We start from the raw sequence: 22,697 nt of genomic DNA on the forward strand, positions 1-22,697 counted from the left end.
GGGAGGGACAGAGAAAGAAAGGGAGACCCAGAATCCGAAGCAGGCTCCAGGCTCTGAGCTGTCAGCACAGAGCCCGACACGGGGCTTGAACGCACCAGGAGATCATGACCTGAGCTGAAGTCAGATGCTTAACTGCCTGAGCCACCCACGCGCCCCCTAAATGATAATTTTGAATTAGAAGGGAAATCTAGACATGACAATTTGGGAAATACAGGTAACTTCTTACCTGTATTAAATGCTTGAAGGTCCTATTAGTATAAGTAGGAGTCATCCCACATGATTGGGATGAAGTAGCAGGAAGGCTTTTCTGCTAGCTTTGTTTTATTCATTTCTTGAAACTATGTGGTGAGACTATTGAGCTTTACGTCCTCCTCATTTGACTGTGTTTCAGGGCCCTGGGCAATAACATTTTACATAAGAACTCTAACTGTTACTGAAAAAAAAGAATCATCAGAATTCTCTCTTGAGGTGGAGTTTGTAACAGAGATAGATAGCAACTGTGAGTCAGATTGAAGAGTAAGACCTTTAAGAAATGGTATGGGGAAAGAAGAGTTTCCAGATAAACATTTACTCTAGGAAAATGAAATGAAAAATGTGGTCAAAGACTTAAAGCGAGGGGCGCCTGTGTGGCTCACTTGGTTGAGTGTTCGACTTTGGCTCAGACCATGACCTTGCGATTTGTGGGTTTGAGCTCCACATAGGGCTCTGTGCTGACAGCTCAGAGCCTGGAGCCTGCTTTGGATTCTGTGTCTCCCTCTCCCTCTGTCCCTCCGCTGCTTGCACTCTCTGTCTCTCAACAATAAATAAACGTCAAAAAAAAAAAAAAGACTTAAAGGGAGAAAAAAAATAAGGAGCAGATGTGTGTGTGTATTTATATATGTATATACGTTTATGTATATTCTCCGTCGGCTTATAGATAAGGGTCAGGCTTTGGTGTCCCAAGGGAATCATGCGGCCTTCGTGTTACCCTATATAGACTCTGGACAGGTTCTTAATGTGCTTTTTTATATAAGAGAAGAGGCTTTGTTTTCATATAATACCTTGGGGTGTTTGTGATCGGAGGTGGGGTTGAACTCTTTCCTTGCTAGAGAAAGATTCTCCACTTTTCTGTCTGACCTATTTTAATAAACAGTTCATATCTGTTGTAATTTCAATGTGCCTTTCTTACATTCCCGGTTACATACATAGCAACCAGGTAACCTTTTCAGTATGTTCTGATATGGGTTTGACCTGCGGTCTGAGTTTCATGGGATTTGGCCTCAGTTGCTGCTTTAATGAAATAAGACTAGACGGACTTCAAATGGGTTTCCCTGGAGCTGTCAACCTTGATGCCCTCCTTGCCTCCTCCAAGAGGGAAGGGAGGGGAGGGATTGAAATATTTGTGGTTTGGTCATGTTTTTCTGACCTGTGTCGTATCAGCTTAAAATTTCCAAAAGCACAAGAACAGCAAGTGGGAAAGAGACAGTTCATAGTCAGAATTTAAAGAGCTTGTTGGGGGGTGCCTGGGTGGCTCAGTTGGTTTGGTGTCCGGCTTCGGCCCAGGTCATGATCTTGCGGTTTGTGGGTTCGAGCCCCGCGTCAGTCTCTGTGCTGACAGCTCAGAGCCTGGAGCCTGCTTCGGTTTCTGTATCTCCCTGTCTCTCTGCCCCCACCCCCAACACCTCACACTCTGTCTCTCTTTCCTTCAAAAATAAATAAACATAAAAAAAAAAATTTAAAGAGCTTGTTGGGAGAGAGACTGCTTTTCACCGCACCTCATCAAGTCCAACTGTTTCTGAAAAATCCTTTCGAAGTACAAAGGCAATGCCCTTTTCCAAATGCTGAGGGATTGTGGCTAAGCCTTGTTCATAGCTCTGTGATTGAGTGTAAGGTATAAAATGAATGAATGTGCTTGTGTTAACATAATGTAAGCATCACTTCAAGGGTTTTTTTTTTTTTTTCCACAAGTTCAGCTACTTTCTTCAGAAATGGAATCCATTAAATTTCAGTTAAGGTTGCCTTGAGTTTTCATCATGAGGCTAAAGTTATTTAACAGCAGTGTAAGGGCATAAAGCCATCTACGACTATCTCTGAGTTCCTAAACGGTGCTCCACTGGGAAACAATATTGTTGTATGTAGCAGCAGAGTCGTTTGAAAGGAGGCTGCCATATAACCTTTCATGATTAAGTATTTATTGAGCACTTAGGTGCCCGGGGCTGAACTCTGCATTGGGATACAGAGGGGTAGTACACACACCTGGACTCTTCCCTTCAGGAACTCACAGGCCAGTAGAGACACAGGACAACAAGTAAATACAATGCAGTATGAGACATCCTGTGATGGGGACATACAAGGGACTGTGAGATGATGTAAGAGGACTCAGTGGAGAGCTCATGAAGAAAGACATGGTCTGCTGAGGCCTGGAGGCTGAGGAGAGGGAGTCAGATGATATGAGGAAGAATGAAAAGTGTTCCATGTAGGGACAGTGGTGTGACCAGAAGATAACAGGTTCATCCTACCTGAGTTACTTAGCAGTTGGGTGACTTCAGGGAAAAGTCCATCTTGACATATGATATTTGTCTTTCTCTGACTAATTTCGCTTAGCGTAATACACTCTAGCTTCATCCATGTTGTTGCAAATGTCATGATTTCATTCTTTTTGATCACCGATTAATACTGCATTGTATATATATACCACATCTTCTTTATCCATTTATCTGTTGATGGACATTTGGACTCTTTCCATACTTTGGCTATTGTTGATAGTGCTGCTATAAACAATGGGGTGCATGTGCCCCTCTGAAATAGCATACCTGTATCTCTTGGATAAATACCTAGTAGTGCAATTGTTGGGTCGTAGGGTAGTTCTATTTTTAATTTTTTGAGGAACCTGCATACTGTTTTCCGGAGTGGCTGCATCAGTTTGCATTTCCACCAGCAGTGCAAAAGGATTCCTCTTTCTCCGCATCCTTGGCAACATCTGTGGTTGCCTGAGTTGTTAATTTCAGCCATTCTGAATGAGGTGGTATCTCATTGTGGTTTGGATAACTCATTTGAAAGACCTTTTTAAACTGCATAGGATGCTGGAGTGTCCTTGTACATGTTGAGCTGAAGCATGAGTCATGTGCTCGGTAGTGAGCCTAGAATAAAAAATAAAAATGGCTTCGGCAGCGTATGGCTGCCATCGCTTGCCTTGTTAGCAACTCCTCTCATTCTATGGCCTTTGCACATTCATAGCCAAACATGGCCTTCCCTGGGGGACATTTTTTGAAGCAACAAAACAGTAGATAACATGGACCATGGATTTGCTCCCAAATAGCAATTGGTATGTTAGAAAGTCCTCAGATGTTTCTGAGATCGTTCATCTCTGTTAATCACTTCATGCCCCTCCGTGACTGCTTAACACAAGATGAAGTGGAGGGTTGGCAGTGATCCAGTTCAAGTGTCTTGGCTTTTCGTATGGATAATCCAAAGCCTCAAGTGGACTTTTTAAAATTCTGGACCACCTAGTTGATGTGTGAGTGGATGTACTATATGCATATATATATGTCCACTTCCATACAATGCATGTAATGTATTAATAAACCTTCATTTCATTGCATTAATAACTCATAAAAAGAATGTGTGTGTGTGTGTGTGTGTGTGTGTGTGTATTCTCTACCCTGCTTCCCCTTTTTTTGCCATATAGATTCTGTTCCTGTCCCTTGATATTTCTGACAATCCCCAATGTGCTCCTTGCTCTTACCTGCACTCTAATCAGCCACTGTGCTATGAATTTACGACTGCCTGTACTGGTACCACACAAACAGGGTTGTGTTGCTGGCCAGTACAACATTAGCTGTCATTGAGAATAATTGAAAATGTTCAGAGAGGTGGTTGCTTACTCTTTGGGCCCAAAGAGCCTGTCTGCTCTACAAAGGGAATGGCTAGTTCAACAGTGAACCAAAATAATGAATTCTTCTGCATCACAGTTCAATTGCAGAGGCTAATTGTTTGTTTTTAGTCCCACTTGAGGCCTGATAACGGGGTTTCCCTTTGGAAGCTTGATTGAGCTGGTGTGTGAGGCAAGACTGTAATTCAGATATACCAGTGAAATGCAAACAGTTCTGTGTATTAATGGTCACTAATGACCTGTAATGAAGCTATGATTTGTTAGGTTAAAAACAAAGATGCAATTAGTTTATTTGTTCAGGAGTGTAAACATAAGAATTTATCAATCTGCTGATTGTTCTTCTCCATTGAAGACAATAGGCTACAGCATTAGTCTTGAGCGGTGGCTCCTCAGAGCTGCCATTTGTCTGTTCTGAGATTCTCCCAGCTTCCTGACCAACCACTTAGGAGTCCAGGGCCTTGGTCAAAAGGAAATGAAAGGGATACTGTTCTTGGGGTCCTTTCTCTGTGGCTTTTCCTCTTGATAAGCCAACCACTTCAATATTAGCTTTTATCTTTCCTCTCCACTATGGTCCCATGCTTCAACTAACTAATTTTCTCAAAGTGTCATCCTTCATCCAGCAATATTTAACCCATGGTTATTGAGGACCAGTTATGCTGCCAACACTGTCCTAGGTCTCAAGGGTTATAATCCTTATGAAGAGAGTCTTGATTCAGTCTGTGTCAACTTTACTATCTCTTCATCCATGTCTTTAAGATTTCTGTGCCACTAACTACTTCTTGAATTACTTATCACTAAAACCAAATGAAAAATCTCTTGCCATGAAATAGATGCTCTGTTGAGATATACATCTTAGAGGATAAGACACTCTGATCTTTTGGGGTACATCAAAACTGGCAGTAGAGATTTTGGGGGAGTATAGCGACTCCTCAGAAAAGATACACCTTGTGTCTTCCCTAGTCATTTATTTAAATAGAGGGAGTGAATACATTTAAATCCTTATGGGAGACCATGACGTTAAAACGTAGAATCCTCTAATCACTTGTCAGGTGAAAACTCTGTGATCTACTTGATATCACAGAGCAGTAATGATGTAGGTTACCCCGATGAGACATTTGGATTGCTTAAGATCATGCTGAAACAGTGGAAATTATGTCACTCACATATAACATGACTTCTTCCTTATCAGCATCACACTAATCTGAAATGACTATCAATCTGTGTTGGCTGTCTCCTTCCACTTGGGGCAAGCACCTTGGGTCTCTTGCTCAGTTGGGTCTAACACAGTGACTGGCATGTAATAAATATGCTCAGTAAATATTTGTTGAGTGAAAAACAGACACAATGATTAGAGTTTGAAAACCAATGGTAGCATTTGGAATATTGTGAGATAAATCAAAATTACTTGATAAAAATAATCTTAAGTATTAGTATTAGTAGATAATAAGCACCATAGCTGACCTTTTCTGGGCAGGGTTGTTTTTTCACATCCTGTTAATGTCCACTTCCATACAATGCATGTAATGTATTAATAAACATTCATTTCATTGCATTAATAACTCTTATGATACAAAGGACCTCCTGTTTTTGTAGAAGCTACTAAAGCCTAGCAGAGTGTATTTCCTATACTCATCACAAGGGTGACCCACCAAATTTCTGCTGTGAAATGACATATTCTTCAGAGTCTAAAGAGGAGCCTTAATGTTCAGGAAAGCCTTAGCAGTAGCATGGGTGAATGCACTGGTCACTTTTCATTTGTTGATTCAGTACATACTTTATTGGGCCCTTAGTATGTGCCAGGCATGGGGTTAGGTGCCAGGGATATGGAGTAAGAGCCCCTCTGGGGAAATACATTAATCAAGAATAATAAAGATGATTAGACAGTTGTAGCTGTGACAGGCACTGTAAAGGAAGAGTTTGTGGTGCTGGGAGAGTGTAAAAGGCTTTTGGACCCAGACAGGGAAAGCTTCCCTGGTGAAGGGGTGATAGAACTAAATCCTAATGCCACAGTAGCAGTTGGCTGTGGAGGGATGACGCTGGTAGAGAGAACTACATGGACAAGGGCCCTATAGCAGTAGCACAGAGAGAGTGTGTGTCCAGGCAAGTGAATGATGCCCATGTGGCTTGAGTTCCCACAGGACTGGCATTAGAAGATGTATCTTGCAGAGAGCCTTGAAGGAATAAGAGGACTTTATTATTATTATTATTATTTATCCTATGAATAAAGAGAAGCAGTAAAATGTTTAAATGTAGGACTATGAGGAGCAACAACCACATTTGTGTTTCAAAAAGATCATTGTGGCTGCAGTGTAAAGAACAGATTGGAAATGCTCCAGAATAGATTTAAGGAGACGAGTGATTTGTTCATATGAAACTGACACAGAATCTACATAATATATGCCCATGTGAGGCAGTTCCCGGGTAAAGCACGTACCCTTCCAAGAGATTTGAGATGAGCTTCTCCGCGGTATAATAGAGACCTCTTCACTTTTCCTCTGTGTCATGCACACACACTTACCCAGACATAAATTAGCATCATTAATGCAGAGTGTCACATTAGAGCCCATTCCCCTTCTAGCTGATGCACTACTGTAGCACCTTCGCCTTTGTACTTTACCCTTCACCTTCAAAGGCTGTTCTCAGGTCTTATTTTCCTTCCCAGAAGTGTGAGATTGGTTTTTCTGCTGTGCTATTAGAGTGATCCTCCACTTAGAGTCTAATCTGCTGTGGCTTTGTGCCTGTTTGTCAGGAACTTCGAGAATATATTAAGACATTACACAGGGTGGAAGCTCTATTTTGACAATGATTATGCCTATTAGCTATTTTAATAAATGTAAATTGCTGTGGGGAAACAAACCATTTTATGCCACTTGAATCCCTTTCAAGGAAGCCTGAATCCTTTTTGCGTAGCTTGGATGCATTGCTGTCATTTTCCCTTCACAGAGTTGAATAAACACACTTAAATCAGACCTTTGTTATGCACCCTCTTACACTGTTGCCCTAATAAATCGTTGTGATTTTAGTCTTTGGAATCTCTGTTGGGTAGCGTTTGCAAATTTATCTGTATTCCCTTCCAGAATTGAAATTATTGGGACCGCAGGTCCACGTGTGCACTCTACGTGCCACGCGTTACACTTGGGATATCACAATGAATTAAGGCACTACTCCTGTCTTTAAAAAGCTTACAATCATTTCTGATTGCTGGATCAAGAATAGGAGGTTAGATGGTCCATGTGGTGACGAATTGGAGTTGGAGACATCAGAACTCATCTTGAACTTTATAGAGAAATACCTGATTATATAAAGAAACATTTATAAATGGGTGTATGCATGAGCTTATGTACATATACTTATTTCTTTGTCATTTGAGAAAGCCTAAAAAAATGACACCCCAGTAGCAACAGTTACAACTAGCACCCGCATCTTGATTTCTAAAACCATTGTCCAATGAAAGGAACCAGGAATCCTTCCGGATATGTGTGATTCTGGGACTAAGGAAAGAAATCTACAAGATGAGGCTAGAGCCTTTTTTAGTGCCAAAATGTAAGGAAGTGCTTGAAAAAAAAAAATACACTGATGGGAATATGTCAAAGGGACACAGGAGCCCAAGTGAAAAAGTTTCCAATGTCTCTAGTGGAATGATTTTAGCAAAAAAAAAAAAAAAAAAAAAAAAAAAAAAAAAAAAAAAAAAAAAAAGAAGTATTGGATTATAAACCAAAGTACAAAATAAATATCCATGACTACGTACTGATGTTAGTAAATAATTGAATAAATTAATCAAGCAGAGAGGAAAATCTCCCATGCAGAGCTCCAAATAAATTATATACATGTCCCATCCTCAAGGAACATAGCAAATGGGTGTATCTGTCTACTCTTCCCCAAGAGTGGGCATGTAGAGACTGCTATCAAAAGAGTACAGATTGGAAGAGAGGTCTGGAAGAGTAAACTTACAGAAAAGAAACCTGACCAACACTGTTTCAGCTAGATGGTGAAGGTCCATATGAGTACTTATTAAGTCATGTTGATAGTAGATCGCTGTGATGTAATGTGATGAAAATGGCGCTTTACCTCTGGGATCTTTATTTATGAGAGAAACATCAGACAAATTACAGTAGAGAGACCTGCTACAATATACCTGACCATGTTCTTCAGCACTGTCAAAGACACCAAAGGCAAGGGAAGTCTGAGAAACTGCCACAAACAAACAGGGCCAAAGGAAACCTGATAGCTAAGTGTAATGTAGTGTTCTAGATGGGATTTTAAAACAGGAAAAGGACATTAGGTAAAAACTGAGGGAATATGAATTAAACTATGAGGTTTAGTTAATAACACTTGTGGTTCATTAATTGTAACATGTTTATAATAGCAGAAAGTCTGCAGGACGTATATGGGAATTCTCTGTGCTATCTGTTGACTTTTTCTGTTGGTCTAAAACTGTTTTTAAAAATTAAAGACTGTGTGGGGCGCCTGGGTGGCGCAGTCGGTTAAGCGTCCGACTTCAGCCAGGTCACGATCTCGCGGTCCGTGAGTTCAAGCCCCGCGTCGGGCTCTGGGCTGATGGCTCAGAGCCTGAAGCCTGTTTCCGATTCTGTGTCTCCCTCTCTCTCTGCCCCTCCCCCGTTCATGCTCTGTCTCTCTCTGTCCCAAAATAAATAAAAAACGTTGAAAAAAAAATTAAAAAAAAATTAAAGACTGTGAAGCTTATAGTCTAGTAAGTGAGTAGGCGATTGTAAGACACAGTGGGGGGGGGGGGTGGTATATAGGGTCATTGGGAGAAACATAAAGGGGCTTCTAACCGGTCTTTCAAATCCTGGCTTGACCATTTGGGACAAGTTACTCAACTCTTTGGATCTTCTGTTTCATCTTCTCTAAAATAGTGATAGAACCTGCCATGAGTCCATATAGGCTGTGAGATCAACTGCAGGAGCTCAAGCCTCCAGCTACAAGATGGGTGATTTACTAAACCTATCTGGGCATTAGTTCCTCATCAGTAAACAGGATACTGTAACTCAGAGTGTTGCCCTGGGGTCTGTGGTCATGTATGTGAAGAGCTTGGAACAAGTCCTGGCACACTGTGCTACATTAACGTAAGCTTCCGTCTTCTCACAAGTTTATGGTGGAGACTCAATGGGATGATCAGAGAGACTGCTTAGCACATGATGTTGTAAGCCCTCTGTTGGTGGTGGTGGTGGTGAGGGGGGCAGTGGCAGCAAGGGAAAGTTACTTGGAGGCCAAGAGACGCCCTTTCCATGAATCCTACACAGTGGCTTTCCCTGACTCTAAACTGAGAACAGAATAAGAGCTGACCAGATAAAAGGAAGGTGATGGGTGTGGAATATAGCAGAAGGAACAAAGTTTCCCAAGCCAAAGGAAGCATGGCACCTTTCCATAATTTCAAAGAGTTCAGAATAGCTGGAATGTGGAGCCTAAAGAGGAGGAAGAGGAGAAGTAAGCAAGACCAGCATTATGTCTAGAATTGAAGGCTGAAATAAGGATTTGGACTTTGTCCTGGGGTCAGTATAAGACTTGTACAATCACTCTGGTTGTTATTTACAAAAAATGCATTGGAGATGGAAGACCAGTTAGGAAGTGAATTCAGTTGTACAGGTGAGAGATCATGGTGGCCAAGTTTATGGTAGTGACTCTGGAAGTAGGATTAAAGGATGTGAAGGCTAACAGTAGGACAAATACTGATCATACAATTTTGTGGAGATATCTTTCTGCCTAGGAGTCAGATGTATTATAGTGTGTAATACCTATACAGTTTCTTAATATCTGCCTAAGATTAAAAAGACTGTAGGATGATAATATGAATGTAAGGCAGTGACTTTGAAACTTACACATATTTTCCACCCCAAGTATATACCATCATAGAGAGTTAAAAAAAATTTTAAAAATCATAAGCACGTAACAATCAGATTAATTCTGGAGTGCTCTAGACTAGCATCATCCTATAGAAATATAGTACAAACCATATGTGTAACTTAATTTTCTAGTAGTTACAGTAAAAAAATGTGAAATTAATTTTAATAATACATTTAATCCAATTTATTGAAAAGTTATTTCAACATGTGATGGAGATAAAAATTATACATTAGATATTTATATTTTTCTTACATTGTCTGCAAAACTTGGTGGGTATTTTACACTTAGGATACACCCAATTCATACTAGCCTCATTTCAAGTGTGCAATAGTCATATATGGCTAGTGGCTACTGTATTGGACAGCTCAGGTCTAAGGCTTCCAAACTCTTAGAAAATGTTTTTGGCTTTATACTTGCTGGAGAAATATTTTTAAAAATTTTTTTTTCAACGTTTATTTATTTTTGGGACAGAGAGAGACAGAGCATGAACGGGGGAGGGGCAGAGAGAGAGGGAGACACAGAATCGGAAACAGGCTCCAGGCTCTGAGCCATCAGCCCAGAGCCCGATGCGGGGCTCGAACTCACGGACTGCGAGATTGTGACCTGGCTGAAGTCGGATGCTTAACCGACTGCGCCACCCAGGCGCCCCGAGAAATATTTTTTAAACAAGTTAGTCAACATTTCTACTTTCATGCATGCACATGCCAACAAACTTTAGCCTACATACTCAAAAGCCTGTTTCTTTCACTCATGTTTTCACTAACTGCCCAGTATATGTTAGTTGGATACCTATTCTATCAGCCCTGGCTACGATTTACCCACTGGTGTTTTAATTTGAACTGACCCCTCCACTCCCGTCCTCATGGTGCCTATCCTTCATGGAGCTTACAGGTTTGTGGAAGAGACCTACAAAATGAAATAAAATGCAGTAAATGAAGTGATGGTAAATTATCTGTGATGAAAACAAATGACAGACAGATACTGGGAAAGATGTTGGGATGGCTTTCTATAATCTCAGTTGAGTTGACATAAACTGGGAGATAAAGGATTAAGCCACGTACAATACTGGGGCAAGAGTAGATCCAGTGGAGGAAATGGCATGTGCAAAAGGCCTGAGGCTCGTGGCATGTTGAAAGAATCAAAAGAAAATGAGTATGGTTGAAGATTGGTGAAGGAAGGAAAGATAAACATTCAGTCAAGTGAAAGAAGGAATAAAGTTTGTTCTATATACTTCACAATGTTCTTAATGACAAAAAGATGGAATAAGGTATGTGAAAATTCTGTGGAGCCTATATAATCTATAAAAGCAAAACGATGAGAAGATTAATAGGTGCTAAACCCAGGTGGCTTTGTTGAGCTCTTCTTTGTAATGGAATCACATTTCCCAGCATCTAGGGTATTTTATGACTGGCATCGCAAATTTTTCCCCCAAAGATTAAGTTGCACAGAGTGAGGCTAGGGATACAGGTCTTCTGTCCTCCCTGTAGTTGATGGATTTCCAGATAAGTGGTTGGCTTTTCCTGAAACAATTGCCTGCAGATCCATAATGACATCTTGGTGGGTCCTTCCAACAGTTTGCATGTGTGGAGAAGGAACAAATATCCAAGAAGGCCAGGAAAGAAGATGACCTCTTATTTGTCTGGAATTCTGGAAAATTTCAGTATATTTTTGAAATCATGACCTCATGGTCATGGTCATAATAGCTGTAAAATAGATGAAGCAAGCAGAGCTACCTCCCAATTATAGAAGAATGAGCTGAGGCTACTTCTCAAAAGAAGTAGGGGGTCACATGGTTAGTTGTCCCAAAATGGATGGTGAGATTATATATTCTTATTTTTTCTTTTTCTTTAAAGTTTATTTTTTTATTTTGAGAAAGAGAGAGAGAGCATGAGTGAGGAAGGGGCAGAGAGAGAGAGAGAGTCCCTAGCAGGCTTGCACTGTCAGTGGCAGAGCCTGATGCGGGCCTTGAACTTATGAACCATGAGATCATGACCTGAGCCAAAGCTGGATGCTTAACCCCTTGAGGTTATATTTTCTAACTTGTATTTTCTCTGTCATGAGAGAACACTAGTGACTTTTGTGATCTTACAGGCTGTTATAAGGCCTTTTAGGAATGTATAAAATAGGATTTGAGCTCATTGGGAATATATTTCCCTTGGGACTATTTAAAACCTAATTTCCTACAGCGTATCACTGCTGGGGGAAGAAAGGGTAGGATAGTTTTATAACCTTTCTTACTGATAAAGCAATTTGATTGCAAGCTCCAAAGTAATGAGTTAATGTACTTCCCCTAATGTAGTGCACAGTAGACTACTAAGTATCATTAGACAGCTAATAAAAAATGTTTGTATTAACACCCAAGTTGGTCATTATTTACAGAGTATGATACCTGGATAATTTTTGAGCATTAGGATGGGGGGAAAATGTGCCTTTAAAAATTATTTTAATCTAATTTACCGATTGAAAGTCTATGAGCCAAACCTAACAATTAGCTCTTGGTTGTTATTAGTACAGAAGAAACACTGAAGTATTCTTTTCTAAGTGTGTCATTTTTTTTCTTTCTCTCAGTTTATGGTTGGAGTATAGCCATTTGGAAATGATACAAATAGAAATTTGACCATGGTAGATATAAAATAGAGGTTGTTAAACTTCTTGGTGGGAGTGTGGGTAGAGAGGATTCATGAAACCCTTAGAGAATGTTATGAAAGCTAAGGACATTCTCCATAGGGAAAAATTGCCAAGAAAGTCATAAACATACATTGAGCCATGTAATTTCACAGCAATCACAGGTTCACCTGAAGTTCATCCCTCAATGACTGATCAAGTTTTTCACAAGATTGAAGAAAGTTGAGGTGAACAAATGTGGGGAATATAATTGAGGTGTTAACATGAAGTACGTTAAGAAGAGACTGTTGTACTCTGTGCCAAGAGTGGAGTATGGTTGTTCTAGCTTCAGAGTGACATGGCTAGGGAATATGGCTGAAGTCCTGTCTCACAGTGCTCACCTGTGCAGCTTGTCCAGTTCAAATAGGATTTAGAATTTTAAAAGCTTTCTAACATCAGACCTCTTCATTACTAGACTGATCTGATTCCCTTTCTGGCTAGCAGGAGAGGCAGGACAGCTGTCTGGGTTGTGATCATCTCCTGCTTATGGGGAAGTTTGGGAGATAGAAATGGGGGAGTCTCAGAATTAGAAATTACAATCTGCAAAAAACCTGGCCAATTATCTTTTGCTTAGGAATAGTTAATGTTGCCTTGTGTATGAGACAGAACCTGGATAGAGTTTGTAGAAGTGACTAATTGTGGAGTTGAGAGAGGGCAACATGGAATCAGGAAAAGAAGGCCTTATTGTAGGTATATTCTGCTTTAAGTTTTGGTGCATTCTGTCTTCAAAGAGAGAGTATAAGTCCTTGAATAATTATCCTTAATCTTCAAAAGTCTCAGCTCAAATCCCACTCCCCCCCCTCCAAAGCCTTACTCTGTCCATGTCTTCTGAATCCCTATATTAGAGATTTATAATTTAATGCTTATAAAATAGCATATTGGTCACTTGAATTTAAAGCATGTTTGTCTTGTTTCTTCTCCTAGTCAAGGCTTCTAGCTTCCCTGAGGGCAGACATTATATCTCTCCCACTAGAGAGTAAGTTCCATCAGGATAGGGACCTATTTGTACTTTTATTACTATAATCTCATCACAATGTCTCACATGTTACATGCAATCAGTAGATAATTTGGAAAGAGCTGTTCTAACATTTCAGCATTGTGTATTGCTGTGATTTTTGAGCTATATAGACCATGCTTGCTGGTAACTGAAAAGAAAAGCATTTTACTATTCTTTTGCATTAAGCCAAGTTAAAGTCAAAATAGGACTATTGGAAGTAGTTAGTATCTGTGACTGATATTTGAAATCTGGTTATCCTAGTTGATGAACCTCCCAAAAAGACTTGGGGTATTTGGGGAGTGTCTATATTTATGGACCAGTCTATTGGGTTTATTTTTGGTTATGTATTAGAGCTGTGCTTTTAAATCACAAGTTAACTCAAAAGACAAATTTACTTGATTATTTTGAAGACAAAAGAAAGTAAGACTTGTTAAGCAATGACTCCTATATGCTTAGGGACTGGGCTTTGTAATTTTATGTGTGCTATCTCATATTATTTATTAGAGCCCTAAAATAGTAATATATGTTCTTCTTTTTGATTTAAAACAAATCAGAGAGGGGGCGCCTGGGTGGCGCAGTCGGTTAAGCGTCCGACTTCAACCAGGTCACGATCTCGCGGTCCGTGAGTTCAAGCCCCGCGTCGGGCTCTGGGCTGATGGCTCGGAACCTGGAGCCTGTTTCCGATTCTGTGTCTCCCTCTCTCTCTGCCCCTCCCCCGTTCATGCTCTGTCTCTCTCTGTCCCAAAAATAAATAAACGTTGAAAAAAAAAATTAAAAAAAAAATAAAATAAAACAAATCAGAGAGGTAACTAACTTAATTTAAGGTCTGTGAGGACAAAGTACTTGGCACAGAGGAGTCATTCAAGTAAATAATGAATTAAGTTCATCTAAGGGTACTCAATGAGGCAGCACCTGATCAAGTCTGAGTTGGAACTGAAAGCTTTTGGTACTTGAAGCCCATCCTCTTTCCACTCTTCTAAATAGAAAATGTTGTAGAGAAAAACAGAACCAACATTACTAGTTTTTCATTTTAGCTCTTTGCTCTTTCAGCTAAGGCTACACAAGACTCATGTTTTCAACATTTGGCCCCAAACATTATTTTCCTTTGTCTGTGTTATTTGCCCAGAGATGATGCTAAAGATAAACTTGACTTTCTGGCAACTCTTCATGATATCCCAAGGAAGCAAAAACAAACATTTGGAAAGAAGGGTGAATAAAATTGCAGAAACAGTGACACTGTATTTGCATTGTATTCTGCTCCTCCCCACCCTGGGGTGGAGGCTAGCGGCTGTCCAAACACAGCCAAGAAACGAGCAAATTACAACTCTCTCTTATTTTATAATTCCAGTTTGTAGACTTGTTTGAAATGGAAGCCTGGCTCTCCATGATGGTGACTATTTAGCATGGTCAGCAGATTTAGTAAGTCTTTTTCTAAGCTATAGTAACAATGAGAAAAATACTAAGTTTTACAAGGACAAGCTCTCGTCCTTACATTTATCCTCCTGGCTGACACAAATACAAGATTTTTAATTTTTTAGAAATCGCATCTACATTGTAGGACTCAGTTTGAATCTATGCTTTGTTTTGAGTCCTGCCTAAGTCATATTTGCTTTTCTCATCACAGAGACAAGGGATGTGATGCCTGCCTGAGTAAGAGGCTCATGTAGGGCACGGTTAGAACCAGCTCTTAACTAATGAGAAGTTATAGGTAGGGAAGCTTGGGGTCAGTATGTGGAACAGTTTTTTTTGTTTGTTTTTTGTTTGTTTGTTTGTTTGTTTGTTTAGCATTTATCCTGTCAAGAGTGGAAGGGATGGTTATGAGAGATGATGTTTTCACAGGGAGGATGGATACCAATTTTTCAGAAACAATGAAGAGGGTAGCATGGGGAAGACTGGGCAAAACCTTTAAAGCCTCTTCTGAAAAGAGTTTGTCTGGTTCCCATTTCCCAAAATGCCCTTTGCCTTTGGAAACTAGTAGTTTGGTTTTGTTTCTTATTTTAAGGAAACTTTTACCTGGAGAGGCAGAATAAAGGGCCAAGAGAAGATATATTGTTTAGCATTTGTTGAACAAGCTACTTAGCCATGAATATGTTAGTATCTAACTAACTGTATGTGTGTGTGTGTGCGTGTGTGTGCACGCGTGTGTGCGTATGCACGTGTCTCACAATGGAGCAGAGGGCAGACACTTGACATATCCTGAGCCCTGTTCCCATGCCCACCTAAACTCTATACTATGGCTCACCCTAGAGTCTAGTCTAGCCACCTCCCTGTCTCTAAATGTTCTCCCTCCTGTTAGGTCTGGCTGCACGTACCCCTCTACTTCCCTTCTTTCTAGACTGTGATCTTGGGAAATCATTTAACTCTGTGCTTTAGCTCCCTCTCATAAAATGGAGAAATTAGTGGCTTCTTGCAACTTCATTATAAGTGTTAGAGATTGTACACAAAATAGCAACATGGAGTCTGGCAAGTGGTAGGTGGCTATTTTTATTTTTCTTGCATCTATTTATTCAACTGGTAAAGACATGGACACCAGCATGGGTGTATGCTAAGCTCACTGTTAGAGATACAGAATCTTTTTACTAGGGGCTCATAAAATACTGAGAAAGACATTCTTTCACTGCAGGGTGGGATATGGGACTAGGGCGCAAACATACTTGGGAAATCACCTCAGATACCCAAATCTGTCACAAGTCAAATTCTCTGATTCCATTTTCCTCTATTATAAAAGCAGTTGTTACCTCTTTTAAATTTCTTAGTAGTATGCTATCCAGTAAGGTCACCATATGTGTGGCTACTGTGTTTTTGACTATTTCACTTGGGATGTCCTATAAGTGTAAAATACATACCAGACTTCAAAGATTAGTACCAGAAAGGTAAAAAGATCTCATTGGTAATGTTTTCATATTATTGTTAATGTTTTAATATTGATTACATGTAAAATGATATTGTGGATATATTGTGTTAAATAAAATAGGAGATAACTTTGGAGCACCTGGGTGGTCAGTCAGGTAAGCGTCCAACTCTTGATTTCAGCTCAGATCAAAATCTCAAGATTTGTAAGAGCCCATGTCCTGCTCCATGCTGAAAGTACAGAACCTGCTTAGCATTACCTCTGTCCCTCTGTCTCTGACCCTCCCTGCTCCCCACCCCAACTGCTCTCAAAAAAAATTATTTAAAAAATATAAGATACTTAAATAAAATACAAATTTAATAAAAGGTAATATTAATTTCATCTGGATTTTTCCCCTCCCTTTTAATATGGCTACTAGAAAATTTAAAATTACATATGTGGCTCACATTTTATTTCTACTGGACAGTGTTGTCCTAGTACTTCACTGTGCCCTCTTATGGCCATGTTAATTTATTCTGTTAGGCCCCATATGATTCTTACATACTTCATTTGTCATATGGATTCTTTTTGCTCCTAAATTATAAGCTCCAGGGTACTATTTACCATTATTAATGATGCTGCTCTTGTCATAGCACCTAACACCAAGTCTTCAATACATATCTATTAGATGGATAGATAGATAGACAGGAGCTATTTTCTGGAGCCTGTGAACTTCAGAGGAATGTAGTGTTCCATTGTCTTTGATGCATAAGGCAAGTTCACTGGCTCCAAACTGTCAAAACGTCACCATACCTCACCAAGATAGTATTGTGCCAATTACATAATAAAGCTCTAACCAGAAGGCTAATCAATATGTCCTAATACTACATCTGTGTCTGCAGCTATCTCTGTGACCTTTGGCAATGACTTGTCTCTACAAGGAATAGTTCTCAGAGTTCCACAAATGCTTATGTTTTGCAAATGACAGAAATCTGGCTGTCACTCATTAGGCAAAGCCACAGTATCTCCAAGGCATTGTCTCCTTGAAAGGTCCAGAGGTAGGGAGAACAGCAGCCTCTAAAGGATTGATATCAGGAAAACATGCAAACAGCATTACCCAAGTAGCTAAACAGGGTCAGCTCAACTATACAAAATAGGAGTGGAGTACACTTTGCTCGAATTTGGAACAGCATCGTCTCTCTTTCTGACTCAGTACCCTAAACAAAGGAAACCAGACAAGAAATAAAACTTTTTCCATAGATACCAATACTATTATCTTTTTTTAAATGTTTATTTTTGAGAGAGAGAGAGAGAGAAGAGAGAGAATGAACAATAGAGGGAGAGGTGGGGGGGAGACACAGAATCTGAAGCAAGCTCTGAGTTGTCAGCACAGAGCCTGACACAGGGCTCCAACTCAAAAACTGTGAGATCATGTCCTGAGCCAAAGTTGGATGCTCAACCGACTGAGCCACCCAGGCGCCCCATCCAAAATATCCTTATATAGGATACTTGGCAGTACATCAGTACCACATCATTATGAATGGACCCTTCTTAGCTCGTTAGTTGGAGACATTTTCCAGTGAAGAGCCTTGAGAAGTTTGTGAGGGGGCACAAACTATTGATTGTTAGTGGTGCCACAGAAGCTCATACACTAAGTGGGTGGGGAGTGAGTTAGAATTTTTTTTACCCATTTGAGATTTGGCAAGTGTTGTCTTGACTGCCCTGGGTTTGTTGACAACTGAATGAAGAGAGAGTAGTAGCAGAATTACTTGTAGACCTAACAGTGGATTTCCTGTCACAACTTGGCAAAAAAAACAATGATAATAAAAATAATATAGTGTTTATTACATGTGAGACATATAGTTGAGTATTAAATATGAATTAATGCATATACACATCACAAGCAACTCAGTGAGGTTGGTGATGTGGTCATTACCTTCTTGTCTATGCTCAGGAAGGTTTTGTAACTTACCTAAGGTCACACAGCTTATGACTGGTGGAGCTGGGACTCCAACCCAGATCATTAGGCTATAACTAGCATAATATACAGGCTATCTTTGATGCAGAATTAGCAGCATCTCTTTTCCTTAAATAAGGCAATGTTTGGTGAACAACATTAAGCAGAGAGGACATTTGGTCGGCCTTATTCACAAATGATGAATCCTTTACTGCTTATCTGTATCACATGGCCTACATTTAAGAGGGAGCATGGGGTAATAGAAGATGCACAGCACTGGGACCTGAGTCTGGCCCATCTCTGCCAGCTAACCACCTTTCTGGGCCTCTCTTTGTTCCACTATAGACTACAAGGGCTGGAATACACTGAGTTCTAAGGTTTTGTACAATGTATTTCTCTGAGCATGAGAAACTTGAGGGGAAGGAGGGATGTGAAGCATTGGTCATTCCTCTCCAGGTTCATTGTGGACAGGTGACAGACCAAAGATGAACATCTTCCTTAGAACTAACTTTGCCTCGTGAGGGTGGGGCCCAGGCTCACTCACCTGCAGAAGTGGGCTCCATACTCCCTCAGGAAGTAGTGGACTAGAAACTCAGAACGGTCTCTGAAATTATTGATTTGGCCACATTTCACAATTTTTACTTTCTTGATATGTTCTTAAAAGAATATTTTAATGTTATTTTGTCTCCCAATAAATTAAATATATATATATTAGATGACAGAATGATTATTAGGTATCAAATTCTTTTCTACTAGAGTATAACTACAGATGGGCAAGTAAATCCTTAAGAAATTGTTCAGATTATCTTTTATTTTGATTTCTGAAGCCCAGTTTTAGACCACAAACCAAAGCGCTTGACCTTTCTGAAAATCATAAAGATTTATGACTTCTCATATGGAAAGTGTTAACAGTATTGCGGCTCCAATTGGAGGTCTGTACCTTGCTGATGAAGCCTGAATAACAAGAATGTTAGGTGAGTTGACACAAGTAAAATATTTATAGGTAAGCTAAAACAAAAATGGTTATAGCTATACCAGAACAAAAATTCAGTCTACCAACAAAGACGTGTAAAGCAGTGGTTAAGACCTCTGGCTCTTGATTCAGATAGAATAATTCTAAATTCTATTTCTGCCACTTATTTGTTACAAATTAGTCAAGTCACACCCTATCAAAATGTCAATGTCTTCATTTGTATAAAACATAAACGAAAACAATGGAACTTACCTCCATAGAGCTGTATGAAAATGGAGTGGATTTTGTATGTAAAACACCTAAGATCTTACCTAGTGCATTCATTGCGAGCCCTCAATAAATGTTAGCTACTTTATTATTAGAAGACAAGCAATTTACCATCTATAGCAGGTATCTTTTTAAAAAGTCTAGTTGGGGCGCCTGGGTGGCGCAGTCGGTTAAGCGTCCGACTTCAGCCAGGTCACGATCTTGCGGTCCGTGAGTTCGAGCCCCGCGTCAGGCTCTGGGCTGATGGCTCGGAGCCTGGAGCCTGTTTCTGATTCTGTGTCTCCCTCGCTCTCTGCCCCTCCCCCGTTCATGTTCTGTCTCTTTCTGTCCCAAAAATAAAATAAACGTTGAAAAAAAAATTAAAAAAAAAATAATAAAAAGTCTAGCTATCATAAAACCATATTTTACCAAGGAAATCATTAGACAGTAGGTTAATGTAACCAGAGAAGTAGTAAGAGCATTTCCCCAGGGTTATTTTAGAGCCACATTAGCTAAAACTCTGGGATGTGTGTAGAAGTAGTAGTCATTTCTTAATCTTAAAGAGATAAACAGATTCATATGAGTCATCTTTAATTTCCCTGCAGTATTATGTGAAAATAAATACAGTTCTGCACATTGAATATTATTTGATTCTTTGGACGCTCACTATTGATTGTTAGGAGACAAGGGGATCGATATTAATAAATGTTTGAAGTTGTCAGCTGTGCTACTGGGGGGTGGGTAGGAAGAGAGAGAGAGAGAGAGAGAGAGAGAGAGAGAAGCAGGCATTACCTGCCTGACAGAGCACTTCGTGGTCCATCTCATTACTTTCCATTCACCAGAGCTTAATATGAAAATGCTTGGGAGAACGGAGACTGTTTAAACATGTCATTCCCACAGTAGGTGAAGTGTCAAGATTTCATAACCATTAGGGGCGCCTGGGTGGCGCATTCGGTTAAGCGTCCGACTTCAGCCAGGTCACGATCTCGCGGTCCGTGAGTTCGAGCCCCGCGTCAGGCTCTGGGCTGATGGCTCGGAGCCTGGAGCCTGTTTCCGATTCTGTGTCTCCCTCTCTCTCTGCCCCTCCCCCATTCATGCTCTGTCTCTCTCTGTCCCAAAAATAAATTAAAAAAAAATAAAAACGTTGAAAAAAAGATTTCATAACCATTGGATGCCCTGAAGTTAGACACTGCCTTGTCACATTGAAGGCAAAGTCAAGGTGGAAAACGCCATGTTTCTCCTGCCAGTGTTCAAACAGGCTGGTGAATTTGGTGTAACAGTACAGACAGATTTTGTTTCAAGGCAGCCTCAGAACTTGGCTTGCTTAGATCCTTGCATGTACTCTTGCTGTGACTAGTGAAGGCTTAAAGTTCACAGTGAAATTATTAGCTAGTTAGTAAACATTCCAGGAGAGGGAAAGTAGCGCCACTAAGTCTCCCTGCTGCTTAGGAATGTAGGTGAAAAATCTCTTTGTAGAGTGCACTCACTCAAAGCCCTGCACACTGCACACATACATAAGGTGTTCTGTTTGATGATGGGCTTGATGCATTAGTGCTCCAAGTATTTGAAAGTGATGAGCTAATGTGGAAATTTTAGAAACGGTGATGCTAAAAGTGAAGAAATGATAAAGCTGGAACTGAAGGGAGAAGCAAAACCAGCCTGTAACCTGTGTGCTGGAAGGATCCGGGATGTTTTAAGTAGCTGGCTCTCTGATATTAATGCAGATATGACAGTGAAGATGGACAGTATCTCCTCTGTCTCGTTTGCTGGGGGCATGAGAGGCATATACCTCAGTGGCTCTGTGAAATGACAGTGTAGTAGCAATTGTCTTGGAAACAATAAATATTGAAGTTGATATACAGCAGATACGCAATTATAATATGTGATACGTACAGCCTCGCTAACCAAGCTGGAAGAAGAATGAACTGATGTTTAAGGTTCAGGCACTGTAGTTCTGCTTTATATTCACTCTTGTGTTTAAGTGTCCCATCAGCCTACTGAAAGGATTATGATGGTGAAATCAGGAGAGCTAATTTCCATACGGAAGCTAGCCTATGTCCAAGAGCATGTTAAGCATATGACATGAATTGTCTCATTTACTTCTTACATTCCTCCAAGGTAGGTAGGATTTGCTTCATTTAACAGATGAGTAAATTAAAAGGTATTGATCACAGCCTCTCCCAGTAAGGATTCAAACCCAGATCTTTCTAACTTTCAGAAGCACTATGCATGTAGTAGGAATACAAATGAAGTATAAAAAAATCATAAAGAAAAAGGAGAAGAAGAAACAAGGGCATCTTTTGAGTTTTAACTATGTACCAGCCACTGACCAATATGTTTTGCATGGAATATCCATGTTTTGCGTGGATATTGTGATCCTGTGAGCAGGATCCTCACTATCCTGCTGTACCTTTTTGATCAATGAGAAAATAGTGGCTTATTAAGGTTAAGAAACTTGGTCAGTTTTAACCAATTAGTAAGATGCAGACAAAGATTATAAACAGTGTCGCTTTAGAACTTAAACTGTTAACCAATTTGTGTTAAAAATATATTATCTTTATTTTATGACTGTTTATTTATTTTAAAAAGAAAAGAGCTTCCCTGTAGATTAAGAATAGTGCATGAATAAATGAGGTTTCATGGGATAAACCCTGGATTCTTGGTACAGTTAGACACTCCCAGATCCCTTAACCATCTGTTTGAACCAGCCACCTTTGTCTCTTCTGTACGGTTTGGCTTTGCTTGTCTCATTTTCAGGACTTTTTCATGGTATCCCTATGAAATATGGTATCTGTATGATATCTCTATGAAATCAGGTATCTCTTTCTTATCTCTATGAAATAGGGTGCTTAATTAACTATCCCTATTTGCCTGGAATTTCCTCAAAGTGTGAGAACAGAGCCAAGTTCTTAGCTGAGGCTGTGCCTCTTGATTTTAGCTGTGCTTGTCTTCATGAGAACAATGTGATTCTACCCATGTTGTAGACTGAACAGGATGATGTGGTGATCCCTTGCCCAATTTTTTAATGATATGATATGATATGATATTATATTTTTTAATGATTTTCCATTGTGTGTGAGCATTCCTATTAATCTATCCTTACTTAGAAAACATAAAACCCACATATTGTGCAACCCCACCAAAATATGATTTAGCCAAAATATAATTTAGGGGAAATAGTTTTTCCCCTTATTCACCCTACAGATTACTACAAATTAAAAAAAGAAGAAGAAGAAGAAGGATTGGTATCTATAAAACTTCAGCCCCCAAGAATCATGACATAATGTTAAGTAT

The 22,697-nt window shown here is 39.8% G+C and overlaps 1 protein-coding gene across 11 annotated transcripts in view; it reads left to right on the plus strand.

Moving 5' to 3' along the window:
* The window catches only part of PPP2R2B (protein phosphatase 2 regulatory subunit Bbeta), a 515,907-nt gene that overhangs the window by 262,605 nt on the left and 230,605 nt on the right, over window positions 1-22,697 (plus strand). Inside the window, exon 1 of one of the 11 annotated variants that reach the window (XM_040453577.1) lies at window positions 19,137-19,158. The exons of the other annotated variants lie outside the window; for them this stretch is intronic. Coding sequence (XP_040309511.1) covers window positions 19,152-19,158 — 7 coding nt within the window. The 5' untranslated portion in view covers window positions 19,137-19,151. Of the gene's footprint in view, window positions 1-19,136; window positions 19,159-22,697 lie in introns of those variants that run through there. 11 annotated transcript variants of the gene reach the window in all.

Source organism: Herpailurus yagouaroundi, unplaced genomic scaffold, assembly GCF_014898765.1.
Source record: "Herpailurus yagouaroundi ecotype Mexico unplaced genomic scaffold, PumYag 29, whole genome shotgun sequence".
Lineage (NCBI taxonomy): Eukaryota > Metazoa > Chordata > Mammalia > Carnivora > Felidae > Herpailurus > Herpailurus yagouaroundi.